The sequence below is a fragment of the Agelaius tricolor genome, unplaced genomic scaffold, assembly GCF_023055355.1.
Source record: "Agelaius tricolor isolate 1412-34295 unplaced genomic scaffold, bAgeTri1.0.p SCAF_10, whole genome shotgun sequence".
Taxonomy (NCBI): domain Eukaryota; kingdom Metazoa; phylum Chordata; class Aves; order Passeriformes; family Icteridae; genus Agelaius; species Agelaius tricolor.
Genome location: NW_027269270.1, coordinates 3,215,412 through 3,233,566, shown reverse-complemented (window position 1 = coordinate 3,233,566; position 18,155 = coordinate 3,215,412). Strand labels below are relative to the sequence as shown.

At 44.0% G+C, this 18,155-nt stretch overlaps 2 protein-coding genes across 14 annotated transcripts in view; both read left to right on the top strand.

Moving 5' to 3' along the window:
* PCNT (pericentrin) overlaps positions 1-13,171 on the top strand; it is a 70,166-nt gene extending 56,995 nt beyond the window's left edge. For all 8 annotated transcript variants that reach the window (XM_071434422.1, XM_071434421.1, XM_071434426.1 and 5 more), the window contains 11 exons: positions 792-1,005; positions 1,490-1,640; positions 3,858-4,574; positions 5,104-5,378; positions 5,634-5,733; positions 7,635-7,799; positions 8,563-8,798; positions 9,950-10,038; positions 10,709-10,871; positions 11,350-11,477; positions 12,782-13,171. In XM_071434422.1, the coding sequence (XP_071290523.1) occupies positions 792-1,005; positions 1,490-1,640; positions 3,858-4,574; positions 5,104-5,378; positions 5,634-5,733; positions 7,635-7,799; positions 8,563-8,798; positions 9,950-10,038; positions 10,709-10,871; positions 11,350-11,477; positions 12,782-12,825 (2,282 nt within the window). In that variant the 3' untranslated portion in view covers positions 12,826-13,171. The remainder of the gene's footprint in view (positions 1-791; positions 1,006-1,489; positions 1,641-3,857; positions 4,575-5,103; positions 5,379-5,633; positions 5,734-7,634; positions 7,800-8,562; positions 8,799-9,949; positions 10,039-10,708; positions 10,872-11,349; positions 11,478-12,781) is intronic.
* A 2,588-nt stretch (positions 13,172-15,759) lies between these two features.
* Positions 15,760-18,155, top strand: part of DIP2A (disco interacting protein 2 homolog A) — an 80,677-nt gene continuing 78,281 nt past the window's right edge. For all 6 annotated transcript variants that reach the window (XR_011680321.1, XM_071434414.1, XM_071434412.1 and 3 more), the window contains exon 1: positions 15,760-16,039. Coding sequence is in view for 5 of the 6 variants with exons in the window: in XM_071434414.1 (XP_071290515.1) it covers positions 15,943-16,039 (97 nt within the window). In the remaining variant the exon portion in view is untranslated. The remainder of the gene's footprint in view (positions 16,040-18,155) is intronic.

Sequence of the window (18,155 nt, the reverse complement as noted above, 5' to 3'; positions counted from 1 at the left end):
GAAAACTCAGCAAGGACAGTAAACCCCCTGCTTGTTTGCAGGGAATAGTTTATCTTATGTTTGCTAGCTTACAATCAAAGAATCATTTAGGTTGGATAAGACCTTTAACACTGTGGAGTCTCACCATAAACAGTGCCAAGGCCACTGCTAAACCATGTTCCTGACTAAGTAAGCAAGCCTTGGTTTTCACAGCAGGTTCCCTTTATGTAATAAGGAAACAAGTGCAAGTGATCTTGGTCAAAAATAAACACTGCTTTTTCCTTCTTTTTGGTTTTCCATCACTATCATTCAGGATTCAGCCATTTAATAGCACATGCACTAGTCCAATAGAGGAAAGTTTTCTGGACATCCAGAAATAAATTGCTAATTTTATTTACATAATGCTGTAGACATAGGTACATAAATTATTTTTAAGTACTTAGCAAACAGGAACCTCCAAATTTAGGGAGAGTTGTTTCACTTAACTCACCTGTACAGAGCTGGCAAAACAGGTTCTATATAGTGATTCCTGTCATAAGGAATGTAAGGAAACTTATCCATATGTAAGTGGATTAGTTTTTTTAATGAGTTTTAAAACCCATTCATGATATTACAAAATATCACAGTGATAGAATCACATTGTTTATACATGTTTTTGCTGATTCCTCTTATGTTTGAAAAGAGATTAATTCTTCAGACAAGAACACTTCAGTACAGCTGACTATTTTTCCTAATTTAAATTACTCTAAGTGATATTATATTGTCAAGATCTCTGTAATACAAATAACTGTAACAGTGTTTTCTTATCCTAGTTGAATTATTGGAATATAAACTTCAGCAGGAACAATCTATTATAAGTGACTTGCACAGCACTCTCTCTGAGGAGCAGAAAAGATCCTCTGAAACATGTGATCTCCTGAATCAAGAAAAAGCATCCCTGAAATCAGAGCTTTCTGGAAGCAAGCAAGAGAATGAAAGGTTGCAGAAATCCCTGGAAGAGCTTCAGAGGGAAATAAGTCATTTACGGTGAGGAGTAGATTTATTCATTTACTTGAGTATTAGCAGGTAAAGCTCTGAAAGAGCTTTATACTAGTTGCATCCATGAAGCACTTGGAAACACAGTGAGGAAAAACAGGGTCTCTCACTTTTAAGGGTTATGTTTTCTTTACTAAATTCTGTCCTCTTGGGTATGTTCCTTTCCCACTCCCTTCTTAGTGTGTGCCAATACTTTGCTTTCCTCTCACAGGACAACAGCTATGCTCTGCCAGAATAAATAACCTATCTCTTCATTGTTACTGAATCGAGCAATTCTAGCTTGGCTTGCAGGGAGGTAAATGTTTTCAGCTGCTAACTAGCTGTGACTTGAAAACTGACCCTCTTTAGAAAGACGAGAGACCGCTTTAAAGAAACAAAAATCATAGTTAGGGAAACCAACCCAAAATGTCTTGCTTGTGATTCTGCTGAAGGATGTTGTGTTCTGAACATAGAAATGTCGTTTTGAACTTTGCAGTGTTGAATTGGAAAAAAAAGAAAAGGACTTGGCAGCTGCACTTGAAGGCTTGCAGGCTGAGCAGCTGAAGGGCTCTGAGCTGCGAGGTTGGTTTGAGGAACAGCAGCGTCAGCAGAGGAAGGCAGAGGATGAAAAGACAAAGGCCATGGAGGTAACGCCCAGCTCCCCTGGGGCATGACGTTAACTAGCAAGTTATTTGTGCAGTCTTCTTCACCTCCTCTGTTCTTTGTTTAGGAACTGTTAAAACCCCCAAACCTTTTCTGCATGTGCACAGCGTCTTTTTTCACCCAGTTAAAGCTCTCAGTTACTTTCATTAATTGCACGTGCAGAAATAAGCCAAGGTTGAATGCTGTGTTGGGTTTTTTTCTCCACATATTTTTAATGGTTTTTGCTTTCCCATTTTCCCCTGTTGTGTACTGCCCCTTGCTGAGTAGGGACAGCCAGATCCTGCAGCTGTGTAACTGCACCCTTAATTCCAGAGCAAACTTAGCATGAGGGTGTGAGATGTATGATATCTGAGATTATAAAGAAAACCACCCAATGATAAATAGGTTTGGCAGAGAGTAAGTGGAGCCTTTTCAATATAAAATGTATTTTTGGAGGTTGACCAAAGTTGTTCTGTTCCCTTCTAAATTGAAGAGAAAACAAGTGAACAACTTTCTCTCCAAGACCATAATAGCAATGACTCAGTGCTTGTAAAAGGCCTCCAGTAAATGGAAAAGGAGGAAGATTTAACATAAACCATTTCTTGAAGCCCAAAACTAAATTATCTCAAACAACTCTAAACAATCCTTAAATTCCATAAGTGAGGAAACACAATTCTGACTATTTCCATGTAGTCTGGCTTCTCCTGTCACCTTCCTGGTAGTTGTTTAAGTTTGAGAGTGATTTTTGCTGGGATATATGTTAGTGCTGCATGGTTAGGAAATGTTGCTACCATCTTCCTCCTTTTCAGAAACCTCCTCATGCAGGGAGGACAGAGTAGCCAAGGCCAGGAGAAAAGGGCTTTGCCCTAGGGGTACCTGTTGGACAGATCTGGCCTTCACATATCTTTTTTGAAGCCCCATTATGGAAAGCTTCTGCCTTTTAGCATCTGACCTGGCTTTCTAGGAGATAACAAATGGTGCTGGCTATGTGGAGGGCAGGGTGGACCTCCCTACTAGGACAGCAGTGCCAGCTCTGGCTGTCTGCAGTGCCCTACACTGCCCCTTCAGTCCCTGCCTTTCCTTCTGAAGAGACTGGCTCCCAGAATGGACCCTAGGGATGGATTTCAAAGGGAAAGAGGGTAGATTTAGATTAGATATAAGGAAGAAATAGAGATGAGACTAGATATAAGGAAGAAATTCTTTGCTGTGAGAGTGATGAGGCCCTGGCACCCAGATTACCCAGCGCAGCTGTGGTTGGCCCATCCCTGGAAGTATGCCCAGGCCAGGGCTTGGAGCAACCTGGGACAGTGGAAGGTGTCCCTTCCCATGGCAGGGGATGGGAATGAGATGAGATTTCATGTCCTTTCCAACCCAGACCATTCTGTGATAATTTTTTTCAGTCTCTACTCTGTGCTTTGAAGAGATGGCGTTCTGAAGCTTTATATCTACTCTTACTGCTTAGATTTTTCTTCTTAAAACAACAGGGTTATTGCTGTTGCAGATGTTACTTATTAATGGGACTGAGTGATGTAAAAAGTAGTGAATTCTCAATGAGGGTCTTAGTAGCTGAAGAAGAAATAATGTACTGGCATGTGGTGGTGTTCACAGGGGTCCCAGGATGAGGGAAGAGATGAGAATCTTGACTCCATGTTTCAGAAGGCTGATCTATTCTTTTATGATATATATTATATTAAAAGAAAATTATATATTAAAATTATACTAAAGAATAGAAGAAAGGATTTCATCAGAAGGCTTGAATGGAATAGAAATGGAATGATAAGAAAATCTTGTGACTGACCAGAGTCTGAGACAGCTGGACTGTGATTGGCCATTAATTAAAAACAACCACATGAGACCAATCCAAGATGCACCTGTTGAATTCCACAGCAGCAGATAATTATTGGTTACATTTCATTTCTGAGGCCTCTCAGCTTGTCAGGAGAAAAATCCTAGCGAAATGATTTTTCATAAAATATATCTGTGACACTGGCAGATAGATGAACATGATAATTTTTGGTTTTGTTGCTTGGTGCCATATTGCTCAAGAGCATTTTTCTGTCACCTGTAATTTTAAATTAAACTTTTTAATACCTGAACTACTCTAGTTAAGTCTTGAATATCTTTCTGGACAAAATAGGAGATTGCAAATGGCTAAGTGCCAGCCAGTGCCACAGATGAGTGTTTGTGCTGGAATACCAATGTGCTCTCCCCCTTGTGCCCAGGAGCTGCAGGCTGCCCTGGATGTGCAGTCGGTGCAGAAGTGCCAGCTGGCCGTGTCCTTGGAGCACGAGAGGACAGTGGCAGACAACCTCCGCAAGGAGCTGCAGATCGAGCACTCGCGCTGCGAAGCCCTGCTGGCCCAGGAGCACAACAAACTGAGGGAGCTGCAGAAAAACCTGGAAGCTGAGAAGAACCGTTCCTTGGAGCTCCTGGATTCCCTGAACCACGAGCGGGTTCTGACAGAGCAGTTGAGCATGAGAGTGAAGGAAGGGGCTTCCTGCCAGCACAGGGAGTCGCTGCTGGAACAAGCCTTTGTGCGAGAGCTCCAAGCCCAGCTGGAAGAGGAGAGGAGCAGAACTATGGAGCTTGCTGCTGTTATTGAGAAAATGCACCAGAAGGCCATCCTGTCCCAAAGGCAGCTGGAGGCTGAGGTACAGATGTGCTGTGAGGAAACCCAGAAGGAGAGGGAGGTCAGTGACAAACTGCGAGCCACCCTGGAGTCTCTTCAGGCGCAAAAGCAAGAGGTGATCCGTTCCTTGGAGGCCCAGAGGGAGAGAGAGGTCAAGCTCAAAGTGGACTGGGAACAACTGCAGTCACTCTTCACACTGCTTAAAGAGCAAGATAAGAACAGCAAAGAGGAGAGGGAGAGAGAGCAGAAACAGCAGCAACAGACAGAGCTACAGAAACAGAAGGACTGGCAGAGAGATCAGGAGAGACTGGTGAGAATGCTCTGCCTTACACTGAAATAGCCACACACTGGGATTTAACCCTGTGGATGGTATTCTTTGATTGGGATGTTTCCTTCTGAAAAATGCATTAAATGAGCTCTTGTCCTGCTTTTGTGAAATGTAGCTGTTTTCAAGGGATTGTGTCTGGGTTTCTTGTTGATGGAAGTTGATCTTTAAATTTTTGCCTGTTCTGGTTGTTCACAGGTGGGGATCAATATGGGTTAAATGCAGGATGAAACCAAACTAGGTTTCATGTCACTGCCCTTATTTTGAGCTAGGATCCCAGTCATGGCTTCAGACAGTATTGGTTTCACCCTGGGCTTCTCCTTGGATGGAGACAATGGCCACTCCACTGTCATTAAATGGCTTCTTGGTGGCCTTGGAAAGCAGTGCTCTAAGCCTTCCCCAAAAGTGGTCTGGCAGTTCAGGAACACCCAATGGGTATGCTGATTAGGTGGGTGACACTTACACAAGTGGATATATATAACATGCAATTAACTACTCTACTCTGTTCAAACAGCAAAACTTGGAACAGCAACACCAAAGGGATGAACAAAGAATTAAAGAACTGCAGGAAATGCTGACAATATTAAGAGAAAGAAATCCTCCAACTCCAAACTGTCAGGAAGAACTCTTGTGTACCTCAAGCAAAGATGGAAGTGCCACACAGCCTGTGACAAAAGAAACTGAAAAGCCCCAATTGCAACAGCAGCAGCAACAGCTGGAGAAGATGAGGCAGCAGTTGCTCTTTGTGGTTATGCACCTGAATGAGTTCATATATAAAACTCTGGATAAGTGAGTTCATAAAATAACACTTTGCTTTCCATCCTGCTTATTAACTTGTGTGTGTCATGGCTTAGACCTCTTTTAATTCTTAATAATTAACAGAACTTGCTAATTTCTCTGCGTATTTGCAGTAATTTGTGTGGCAAATATTGCATAAGTAAAGCCTCAGAACCTTAAAGGTCAAGTAGTGGGAAGAAGCAATTATAAGTGTGTTAACATTCTTACAAATCAGCCTGATACTGAAAAGGTATTTCTGCCTAACAGAACGGTTAATGACTGGTCTGCATCAAATGATGAAGCTGTAGCCTCTTTACTGCAGACATTAAGGGAGCTAAAATCAGATTTGTCTCCTCCTACAACTCAGGTAAGGAAAATATTAACATATTTTCATGTCCCACTCTGTTTTGTCATATTGCAGAGTCTGCTTCTGAGAGCATTTTTTTCCTAGATATGTACTGTGTCCAAGGATCACAAGCTTTGGGATGTGTTCCTGTAGCTTCTTGATGCATCCAGAGAAAATTGGTTTTCACCAGAATGCCAAGTAGTTTTTTTTCCAAAAGCACCACAGTGGTTTGTAATCTCAGGAGGGCTGTTCTGACCCAAGGCTGCAGTATTGCAAATATTTTACACAAGCCCAGGGATTACCAAAGACCAAGCTCAGGTCTATTGATACAAAGTACATAAATGCATAACTTTTAGATCCATCTGATTCCCCAGATAACTGCAGTTTTATATCTTTCTCTTGCAGTAGACAGAGATCTATGACTGATAAGTGAAAAGTTTTTTGTGTCTTCTGTTCACAAGTCTGATGTGTGACAAGCTCCCTTGGCATGTGGCAGCTCTCCCTGTGTCTACCTGCTTACAAAATACAGTTAATATTTTCCTTCTGTCACCTGTGCAGCCACACAGGTGGTTGCCAAGTGGATCATCTCCAGCCTTGAGGAGGGGGATGCAGCCTCTTCTGCAGATTATTTTGGTTAAGCCTTCCTCTCACAAACCTGTAGAGCTGTCAGCTGTAGACAAAACCCTTGTTGGAACAGAGTTTCCTCCTTCAGGGGTTGACCACACAAAAATAAAGGAACTCAAGCTTCCTGACTTTTTTATTTATAACAAAAACAAATGTTCAGTAGAGCACTTTAAAGTCACATGCCTTTCTAGAGATTAGGAGCAAAAAGTCCACCTTTATAGGTTTTCTTCTGTGGGCACAAACAATCCCTCCTTTCTACCCTCTTTCCAGCCTTTGATTATTTTTTTTTTCCAGAATCACCTTTTCCTTCAGTCTCCTCCCTGAATTTCTCCTTCCTTTAAGGTACTGAACCACATGCTCAGGAGACCAAAGCAATTTTCTGCTGCTTCCCACTTGAGTTGCAATAAATTGGGGAGTATTGGACAGGGAACCTGGCAAAATGTCAGCATGGAAAATCTGTGCCAAATAGAGCTGTCTGGTCAATCAGCTGCCAAATGGTGCAGCAGAAGTCAAGGACATTAGATGAGTCATGTAGAATTCCTTCAGATACTACAGATTGTACTGAAATAAGTTGCTAGGAGAAACTGAGGTCAGTTGTTTGTACTGGCTTCTCTAATGTATGGATTTTATTTCAAGGGATAAAACATCAATTACCTTAAAAAAAAAATCTTCTATTTCTTTTGTGATCTACTGCATTATGCACTGATGTAACTGATGACCAGTAAATTTGTAGTTGATACAAAGAGGGTTATAAAGGCAGAACTTCCATGAAGAATTGGAGCTGGAGTCCTGGGTCCCATTCCTTATCACAAAACTCAGTTTCACAGAATCACAGCATGGTTTGGACTGAAAGGGACTTTAAAGCCCATCTTGTTCCACCCCCTGCCATGGGCTGGGAACCTTCCACTAGACCAGATTGCTCCAAGCCCTGTCCAACCTGACCTTGGACACTTGTAGGGATGGGCCAGCCACAGCTTCTCTGGGCAGCAGACTCTCAGAATTCAATGTGAGATTTTTCAGAATTTTTCACAACCTATATTTGCATGTACACAGACATCTTGCCTATTTCTGTGCTGCCTGTGGATGTAGAAGAAAGATGAGAGTCAGAAAGGCTTTTCCTGCATTTCAGTTTCCCATTGTGCTGTTCAACACCTGAATACCATTGCTGGCTTTTGGGCTCATTGTTCTTATGTTTTAATTTGTCATAAATTTGGGCTTTTACTCAGTTTGAGGTGTTTGATTGTGAAAACAATGTGCAAAACCCATTGTGGCTCACTTCCTTTAGGTTTCTGTTTTAGGTGAGATCTACAGGTGATGCTGCCCCTGTTCAAGAGCTGGAAAGAGAGGCTTGGCAACGAGAGAGGAACACACTGCAGAACATGCTGAAACAGGCAGAATCCCAGCTGGCTAAAGCCAATGCTGAAATTGAAAACAAACCAGTGGCAGAAACTTCCAATCCTAAGGTAAAATCATGGGGATAGCCAGCAAATGGGGGGGTGGGTCTCTGGAGCTTGGAGGGCCAGCAGAGCCACAGCCAGGAGGTATCATTTGAACATGATCTGGGGAAAAAAGGCATCTGTCAGATTATGGATTTATCTTTCACTTACTGCTGTAATCTTCAGTTGCTATTTTAAAAGGTTGATTTTCTAGACAAACAGTTTGATTTATAATTTTAAATTACAAGCTTTCCCCATATGTACTTCATCAGAGAAGTTCCTTTGGAACTTTGTCAGTGTTCGACAGGAACTTGCATCAAAAGTAATCTGGATCTTTGGAATTCCTTTCCACTCTTAAATGAGAGGGAGACTTGGATTTTTTGTCTGAGGATGAAAATAGAAAACAGTCATTATTTTTAATCCCTGCTGACTAATCTTAAATACTTTTTATTTTTCTGACACTTTGATTGTAATCAAATCTTATAGGCATCTCTCCCACCATGCATTCTGGCTTACTTTTTTTTAAAGCAGATGTGCCTTTTTTTTACTAAGGAGTTAAACTGTTCTAGAGTTTTGAGTATGAAAACTTTGCTTGAAAACATTCAGGAGATTTAAAGAGGTCTGACACTCCAAATGTGGGTGGGTTTTAGCAGTGTACAGAATTGTTTTGGCTGTCCTTGTGTCCTCAGTCTTGACATTTGACCTGAAGATACCTTGTTTGTGGCTGGCTTTTTGCAGCAGTAACTGTGAAAAAAATGAACTTTTTTTCAATTTTTTTTTCTTTCTGCAGTTGCAGAGATTATATCGAAAGTACATTCGAGCAGAGAGCTTTAGAAAGGCTCTAGTTTATCAGAAGAAATACCTCTTGCTGCTGCTTGGTGGCTTTCAGGACTGTGAGCAAGCCACTCTGTCTCTCATTGCCCGCATGGGAATCTATCCTTCTGCAGACCTGCAGCTCTCTGCATCCCACTCCCGGCCCTTCACCAAGTTCAGGTGTGCAGTCAGAGCCATCATTGCCATCTCAAGGTAAAGCCAAAACACTCCCTGTCTCTTATAGGTCATGTGTCCTTGGAAGCTTCAAAAATTGCTTGTTCCTGTGGCTTATCCTACATTAATATCACGTAGAAGCAATCTCCAGGACTGGTTCAAACATGACTTCTTAGCTGAGTTTGATCTGTACTAAAGATTTGTAAAAAACGTCTTTAAAATGGAAGAGGGTTGATTTAGATGGGATGTTGAGAAGAAATTTTCCCTGCAAGGATGGTGGGGCCCTGGCAGAGGTTGCCCAGAGAAGCTGTGGCTGCCCCATCCCTGGGAGTGTTCAAAGCCAGGTTGGGCAGGGCTTGGAGCAGCCTGGGATGGTGCCAAGTGTCCCAGCTCATGGCAGGAGGATGGAACAAGGTGGGCTTCCTTAGATCCCTTCCAGCCTGAACCATTCCATAATTCTATGGAAAAGCTACTGGAGTGATACCCAGCTGCAATATATTTGGGAACCAGTGCACAGCTTTACAAACTGGAGTCCTTTGGGGCTGACCTTTATCTCCTTGGTCTCACTGGACTGTCTGTCCTGTATCAGAATGGGATCTGTCAGGAATGCTTTTCTGGAATCCAGTAGTGTTTCATTGGGTGTGATTTTTTTCATGCTGTGTCACTATCAAATGGGTTTTGCTAGCTGTACATGGGATAATATGCCATCTCCCAATAGCTTTAAGCCCATTGAATGAAAAAAAGGCAATTTTAAGTGTAATAGGTGGTTATTTTAAGTGTAATAGGTGGTTATTTCTGAGCTTTTTTGTTGTCTAGTTAAAATGATCACTAGCAAGTTTCTGTCAGATGATGACACAGAGTCTTTGATATGAATACCATAATAACAGCAAAGGCTGCAGCACCTCCAAATTTGTGCAGTAACCTCCAAACTCCCTCTCTCAGGTAGGAAGAGCTCTCTGGAGATCAGGAGCAGAGCCAAAACAAGCAAGGTTTTTCAGCAGTTCAAAGATGGTTACAGGGTAAAATGTGATAAGCCAGCATTCCAAAGACTGAATTTGAAAATTCTCCTGTCATTCCCACAACAATCATTGCTTATGTCACCTAATTGGTTCTCTACCAACAAATAGTATTAAAATTTAATGTGTTTCTGCTTATTTTTAATGCTTGTACAAATTTGTTTTCTTACCAAGGTTAAAGTTTTTGGTGAAGAAGTGGAACAAAGTTGGCAGGAAGAGCACACAGGGTGAAAGCATTTCTCACAGTATAGGAGGTAACACAGGTACGTGTTTGGATAAGTACATAGTTTTCTTTGTCATTTTCTTTGTAATTTGTTTTCTTCAGTGATGTGTTCCATTTAAAAACAAAACCCAAGTGGGAAAAATCTGTTTATTTTGCCACTATCCATCTGTAGAGTAGATGAGTGTTTGAGTGTTCCTTTTAGTTACTGATGAGTGCCTTTGTAAGAATTCCAACAGACATCTTAATGCACTACCCCGTATTGGGGAGCTGTTGCCCTTGGTGTAAAATTCCATTGTGTCTTTTCAATGCTAAACAAAATTCAGATTAAACAGTGTATTTTTCATTACCTGGTACTATGTAATTTTCACTGTTTTTAATTTGCTGGAAATACTTATTTTAAAAGACAACACCACCTTTGTACCTAAACCCACTGTCTTGTTCCTAAGAAATGTGAATCCTCAAATGCTGAACTTTCTACCTCAATGCAAAACAGTATTACAATTCTGTTAAATACAGTTAAAACAAAACAAACCCCACAAAAATAAACAAGTAGTTAGCTGTAGAAAGTGTCTTTACCTGCATTTAAAACCAAACTTAAGCCTACTCTGCTGTCATGTTCACGGGTTTATTGGATGTGTATATGACAGCCTGTTCTCAATGGTTCCTGGTGCACATTTTTTAACCCTCCATATTTACCATATTTACCACAGCCTCTGGTGCTAGAACAGAAGTCCTGAAAGAGCAGCAGCCCCCAGCTGGCCCTGTGAGCTCTCCCCCTACCCAGGACAGGGACACAGGGCTCTGCCACAGAACCAGCTGTGCTGCAAGATTGACGAGCCTCTCCCCACGGTCCTCCTCCCGCTCACACAACAGGTCAGTCTGCAGAGATGGGACATGCTTCAGGTTTTTGGAGGGGTTTTGTAACTTTGCTGAGTTGGTAGTCACAGCCAGGTTGTCTTCTGGTTTGCATGGAATTCAGCAAAATGTTTTTGGAGAGTATGAGACCTGCAAGAACCTGAAAAAGACTGAATTCTACCCCACCCTATTCCTCTGTCATGACAGCCCTGCTAAGAAAAGTCACCTGTATGATATGGAGCAGGATATTAATAACAGCAGCCCTGGCTGGTGCTCAGTGTGACTGGATTAGTGGTGGCTCAGGCCTGATGTAGATCCAAGCCAGGCTAAATGATGCCTCTTGCTGCTCTTGTTTCCAGGAACAGCTCTACAAATGGAAAGGGTGGTGATGGTTCCAATTTCCTTTGCCTAGAATTCCTGACTGTATGAATGTAACTTCTGGATATACTTGAGAGTATAGCATGAAAAGGAGAAAATAATTTGTTTTCTTTTGAAGATGGCACCAGTCCCCAAGTTCAGCTCCAGACAAGTCCCTTGTGCCACCTCAGGATCCTGAACAGTCACTCACAGAATATATCCATCGCTTGGAGGTGATTCAGCAAAGGCTGCGAGGGGTGCAGCCAGGTAAGAGCCACCTTCTCACCCCTCACAGCTCCTGCAAGCCTGGGCTGCTTTTCACAAGGTTCTTGGTACACATTGCCAATAAAGAGCATCATTTTAAGGAGTAATTATCATTATTGGGGGGTAACAAAGTCAGTCTCTGAAAGGAAACCTTTCTGAATTGTGTCTAAAACTACTCCAAGTGTGGCGTTTCTCTATGCTCATAGTGAAAGATAAGATGGAATAATTTCATGTCATTTCTGTCCCCTTCCTGTTTCCAAATCTAAGCAAGCAAGTATTGCAATTTAAATGAAGCTGTGTATAGAGTTAATTTGCTTTCAAGTCAAACATAGCTGTTGTAATAGCTGAGCAGGGCTTTCTCTGCAGCACAAACTGTAATGCTTCCCTTAATTATCACTTCCTTATGTTCATAACAGATTTTAAAAAAAGATTTGGAGGCTGGTAAATACAGCCATCTCGTTCTAAGATTTATCAAAGAACACACAAAGGATTGTAGTGGCACTTAGCTTTGCTATTTAAAACAGTTCCACCTAATTTCTAGAGCAGATTTACTTTGTTTAATTAGTCTAATTACCTCCTCTTGTTACATGTTGGTTATAACACAGAAACACCTTGTCCTAAGGAGGAACTTGCAACCTGTAATCACATCACCCTGAAATCCTGAAGAGATTGAGAACTTTGACATTGTTCTCAGCAGGACTTTACCTAGAAACTTTATTACTGTGACTTGTGGGTTTGTTTGTTTTGGGTTTTTTTTTTCCCAAATACTGCAGCTGCATGGCTGATACAGATAAACAGATTTTAGACTTGAAACCTGTCAGCCTTTATGGAAGTAACACATTTTGCTTCATTCCAAGTGTGGAATAAGTACTGCACAGCTGGGACACCATAAACACTTGTATGAAAAGTGTCCATGATTTCTGTCATTTCCATATTACCAGGATGATCATGTCCAGGCATTACAGAATGATGCTGCAATCTTTAGAGCAGTGCTGTCAGCCAAGTGATTTCCCAGCTCCCAGTGAACTAAAGAATCACCACAGGAGTGGCAGAACTGAGCTGTCACTGGGGTAAAGCAGGCCTGTGATGGAGCACTGCTCCCAGGGTATGAAGGTTTGCTTTGGCAGATGTTTAGGCTTTCAAATCCTGTTTGGGATTGCTCCTAGGTGGCTCGTGAAAATTGGAATTGCTTTCAGTGTAGCTCATATGAAGTGCTTTGAGGAAATAACATGCTGCTAATTGTACACTGTTGCTTCATAACACAAGCAGTTTTCTAATATTGATCTGTTGTTTTTTTTTAAATTTAGGACAAGTGCTAGGTTCACCTCATCAGAGAAACCTAAGGAAGTGATGGGAACACCTAGAAAATCTGTCCTGCAAGTTCCTGCTTCCTCTGAGATGGTCCTCACTCAACAGATGCACTTGCAGTCTGCCATGCAACTGAATAAAGGGCAGTGCTTTTAAAGCAGATTTTTATATGACTCTTTTTATTATATTTTAGTACTTTAAGAGGGACTTACTTTTCACTAAGAACAATGTTTTGCATTCTCATGTGAAATTAAGTCAACAGCTGAGGTGTGCCTGCATCGCTGTATTGTAAGCTGCAAAAAGTCTCTGTGGTGTTTATTTTTCTATAGTGTATAGGTGGATTCCTTGTAAAAAAAGTTATTAAAATGGCATTTTATTAGTGAATTTTACATTGCGTGGTTGTTTACTTCTCTCATACTGATTTATTTCTTTTGCTGTTCCTGAAATTGTTTGGGTTGTAATATTTCTGTAGGTTCATTACAATTAAAGGAATAGCTCAAATACTCTCAAAAATATCAAAGATACCTGTAGCTTTCTGTGAATTTAGGGTTTGCTCTTCTGTTTTTTTAGTACATAAATCCTTCCTCAGTCTGTCCTATTTATTCTGAACACTTTTAGCTTCATTTTTCTAGTTCAAAAGGCCCATAGTTTTAACTCTTTTGTACCAAACAAAACCTGTGAATTCTTATCTTCATCTAATGGAAGTGATCCTGCCTGTATCTGGTATCTTGTGCTGTAGTTGCCTTCAGGGGGCAGTTCCAAATGTGCATGAAATTGCTGGAGAAAAGGAAAGAGGTGCTCTGGTGGTACACCCATTTCCAGTCACAATCAGTATCTCAGTGCAAAAATGAGAGAGATCCAAGTATCATGCTGAATAAGACTTTTCTGTGATATTTCTATGTTTCTTTAGAAAAGGCATAGGAAGAATTATAATACCAGAATATTTTAAACCTCTGGACATGTGAAATCTCTACTTTTGAAGCAATTGTGGTTTTTAACTTTGGAGCATGAGAGAAATCTCTTCTGGAGGCACATTGTTCTGCTGCAGCCTATTAAAAGATTTTTCTGTACTGGGTATTGAGAATTATATAATGGCATTCATCTGAGATTGTTTTATTACTTATTTAACTGCCTTTGTTTGGTAAACTTGTATTTATATGTCAGGTAGATCACCATTTTGTTCTCTGGAAAAAAAAGTGGTAGATCTTGGCACATGTACAGATTTATTACCTCCTGACAGCTATAGGAGAACCCTTGAACTGATTGGGCATAAATTTAAGAGGGCTGTGAACAAACAATACTTGATTTGGTGTAAAAGCTTGGGTTTGGAACTCTAGACAAGTTAAATTACTTTTTCCATTTGAACTAAGTTTAAGCTGGCTCAGTGACTGCCTCCTATTTCTTTTAAAAGTCAGATTCTAAGAGTTCTAACACTTGAAAATAAATCTGCAGAGAAGATCATGCCTTGAGAGGCTGCCCAGAACAGAGGCTAGACAGTGTTGAAGGAATAAAGCAGGTATTTATTAAAAGGCCTTCAAAGGATATGCCTTGGGCTGTACAAGGCTACACCCAATATGGGTGACAGGTCACATGTTTTCACACTTTTATAAGTTTTGGTCCTTTGTTGGGGTTAATTGTCCAATTAGAGCTTCAGGTTATGCAGTCCCATTCTCCCAGATTTCTTTCCTCAGTTTTCTGTTATTTATATTTCTTGGGCCTGAAGCTGCAATGGTGTCCTTGGTTCTCAGGCTGCAAAAGGATTGTTTTGTCTGACTAAACTGTGAGGAGAACTTGCTAACACTTTATATGAAGCTCCAAGTTATTTACTAATGCAGTACAAAATCTGGAAAATATGGAAGATAAAACTTATGGCATCAAAGGAACCCAACCCAGTAGGATCTGAGCTATAGGTAATGTGTTCCCTGTGGCTACGTCCCCCTCAGCTCCCCAATACCCACAGACGGCTTTCTGGAGGGTAGTGGAAGCAGAAGTGTTTGTCTAGAAAATCAACCTTTTAAAATAGCAACTGAAGATTACAGCAGTAAGTGAAAGAAGTGTTTCTGCCCAGCCTAAGTGATGACATTTTAAGCAGCATGGTTTTCTAGTGCTGGTGTGGTGTCTGTGCCCTCGCAAGGGCAGCCATATGGGACACGCTCTCCTGTGATGTGTTAACCTCAGTAATGTGAGTGGAGAAATTGGAAGCCCCAACATGAACCCCAATTGTCCCAAACACGAGTGGTGTTTTGGACAGAAGCAGTTGTTGGCAGCTTTTCCCTGTTCAGCTGTGGGTTCCAGGGTGAGTGTGTGGCAGGGCACCAGAGCCTGATGTTCCGGCATTCCTGCAGCCTCCCCGAGGCTCGGGCAAAGGCAAATCCAGGACCTTGCCAGTGGCCTGATCCCCCAAACTGCTCTGCCAGTAGCAACTTCCCTAGAACTAGAAAATAGGGAAAGCTGCCTTTCTGATTTGCCTTTGCCCGAGCCTGTGGGAGGCTGCAGGAATGCCGGAACATCAGGCTCTGGTGCCCTGCCACACACTCACCCTGGAACCCACAGCTGAACAGGGAAAAGCTGCTGCTGCCTCAGCACAGCCCCAGCGCAAACGCGTCCTGCTGCTCTCTGCTGCCCTTTGAGAGGTGGTTGGCTTTAAAAAAGACACTCTCACCAGATTTTTTTTTTTTTAATGCAGTCCCAGGTACCACTTTACATCCAGGCTCTCACAGTGGAATTCCGTGCCATGAAAATGTCCCTGCTCTATCCTGGGACAGCGGGTGGGCCTAGGATGGGTCACAGTTCCTATTTTCCGTCGGGAGGAAGAAGCGGGGAGGGAAAGGGCACTTTGGGTATTTACAGGAAAGGGGCCTCAGCACAGCAGGTGCCAAGGCAAGCAGAAGGGGGGGAAAAGGAAAGGAGCACGAGAAGGGCAGCGCCGGGCCGGGAGCGGGCGGGCCGCGCTCTGGCCCCTCCCCGGCGGCCCGGCCCCGTCCCGGGCTGCGGCAGCGGCTGCGCGGGGCGGCGGGGCTGGCGCCACCTCCTCCTTCCCTGCCTGCCTGCCGCCGGCCCGGGACCGCCGCTGCCCGCCTCCGGCCCGCCCCCGGCCCCACCTGCGGCAGCGCTGGGCGGTGGCTCCGCCGGGCCCGCTCGCTGCTGGCCCAGCCGCGCCATGGCGGCGGAGCGCGGGGGCTGCGCGCTGGAGGCCGTGCCGCTGCCGCCCGAGGTGCGCGAGAGCCTGGCCGAGCTGGAGCTGGAGCTGTCCGAGGGTGAGTGGGGCCGGCTCTGGGGCGGGCACGGCCGCGGCGCGGCAGCAAGGCCGCAAGGCTGCCCGGGGGCCTGGGGGTGCCGACGGCGGCGGCTTCGCCCCCCGGTACAGCTCTCGGCGGGCCCGGGCTCCGCTCCTGCCGGAGCCCCCGGCCGGGAGCCGGGAGCGGGAGGGCCTTCGCCGTCCCCGCGGCTGCACTGACCGCCCGCGGCCCCTGCGGCCGGCGCCTGGTGGAGGCCCCGCAGGAACTCATCCAAGCGGGCACTTAGTGATACTCTGGAAAGACAATTTTATTTTAGTTTCAATACCTGTTCCTAACTGTAGGTAAAACCTTAAATCGCTCTCTCTGTATCTGTCGTTAATTTTCAACTTTTTTGTGCTTCACTGTATATACAGCCAGGAAGGAATATGATGATGCTCGCTCCATTTTTCTAGAGCCACCGAATCATGGTTTGGGTTGGAATCTTTAAAGCTCGTCCAGTTCCATTCTCCTGCCGTGGGCAAGGACACCTTCACTAGACCAGGTTGTTCCAAGCCCCTTCCAGCTTGGCCTTGGAACACTTGCAGGGATGGGGCAGGCACAGCTGCTCTGGGCAGCCTGTGCCAGGGCCTCAGCACCTTCAGGGAAGCATTTCTCCCCGGTATCGCATCTAACCCTGCCCTCTTGTCAGTGGGAAGCCATTCTCCCTTGTCTTGTCACTCCAGGCCCTTGTCCGAAGACCCTCCAGCTTTCTTGGAGCCCCTCCAAACACTCTAGGGTCTCCTTAGAGTTTTCTCTTCTCCTAAACACCCCCAGCTCTCCTTGCCTGTCTCCATAGCAGAGGGGCTCCAGCCCTGTGCATTAATGAGCCCAGAGGTGACAATATGCAGTGCCAGGCACAGGATCTCTGTGACCATTTGATGGATTTTCAGCCCCCAGGAGACATGCCTTCCACCTCCAGGTCAGTGTTTGGTGATAACAGCCCTGTGGGTGTCAGTCGTGGTATCTCTGTTAAGGAGCTGGGGAAGGATTTTTTGCATACTGATTCTCTGGCGTGGCCTGTCCTGCAGACAGGCAGGTATCAGCACTGGGCACAGCAGGGCATGCTGGGGTGGAGGTGACAGAGGCAGCACGTTCTGAGAGCAGTTGCTCCTTGCATGTCCCCCAGTTCCACCATCAAGCTGCACCCTTAAATAGAAGAGCTAAAAACCTGTTAATACCACCTGTGCTTTTGGGATTCGGCGCATTCAGTGTGCTCCTCAGATGTTGCAGTTTTCAGATCAGCAGGTTCAGGTGGGCACAGTTGGAGCTAATTCACCTAAACATGTGCTGCCTGATTCAGGTCACGGTTTCAGGAGTTATTCACAGGTCTGCTGATGTCATTTCCAGCGTGGAAGCTTTGGTGCAGAGGCAGGGGAGAAGTGTAGGATGGGTGATTGTTGTCCAAGTGGAGCCTGTTGCTGCATGCCTGCTGGCACAGGCAGGAGCAGTACCTGGCATGGCCTGTTGCATGTGCCAGGTGAGTTCCTCTGTGTGTGAGCTGGGACCCTGTGCTCCATGGCCCTGCAGTGGTTCTTCCTGTGTGCCTGCTGACACGTGCAGGGATATCCTGGGGCTGGCTCCTTTGCTGTGCAGTTCCTGTCTGTGTGGTTTTTTAACTGATAAAGTATTTTTTTATAGGGGGATCTGCAGTATGTTAAACCTGTAGAGGCCTGAAGTGATTGCACACTGTCCTGGTGCTGTGGGTCTGATGTGGAATGTGTATTTCTGTGTAGCTGCTGGGTTAATGGAGAGACTGGGTAAAGTGGTAACGTGAGCTTGAATTCCTTGATCACTCTGAAGACTTAGTTTATGAGCTTAGATGTGACTCCTTTTCTGTGTTTCCTAAACTGGAAAACGTTTGCAGGTAGTTTTTCAACATCTGGTAATATGTTATGTGCTCGTATCCTGCCATTGCTTGATGTTTGTATGGGCAGCTTTTAATGCTCAGAACTTGCTTACTTGGAGAGGAAGGAACAGCACTCTGAGATTTCTAACACTGAATATGCCTCAGGTTAGAGAAGGTCAGTACTTGGGTGGATGTTCCCATCATCTGAGAGGAACTGTGAAGGGAGAAAGAGAAAAGGAGAAACATGAG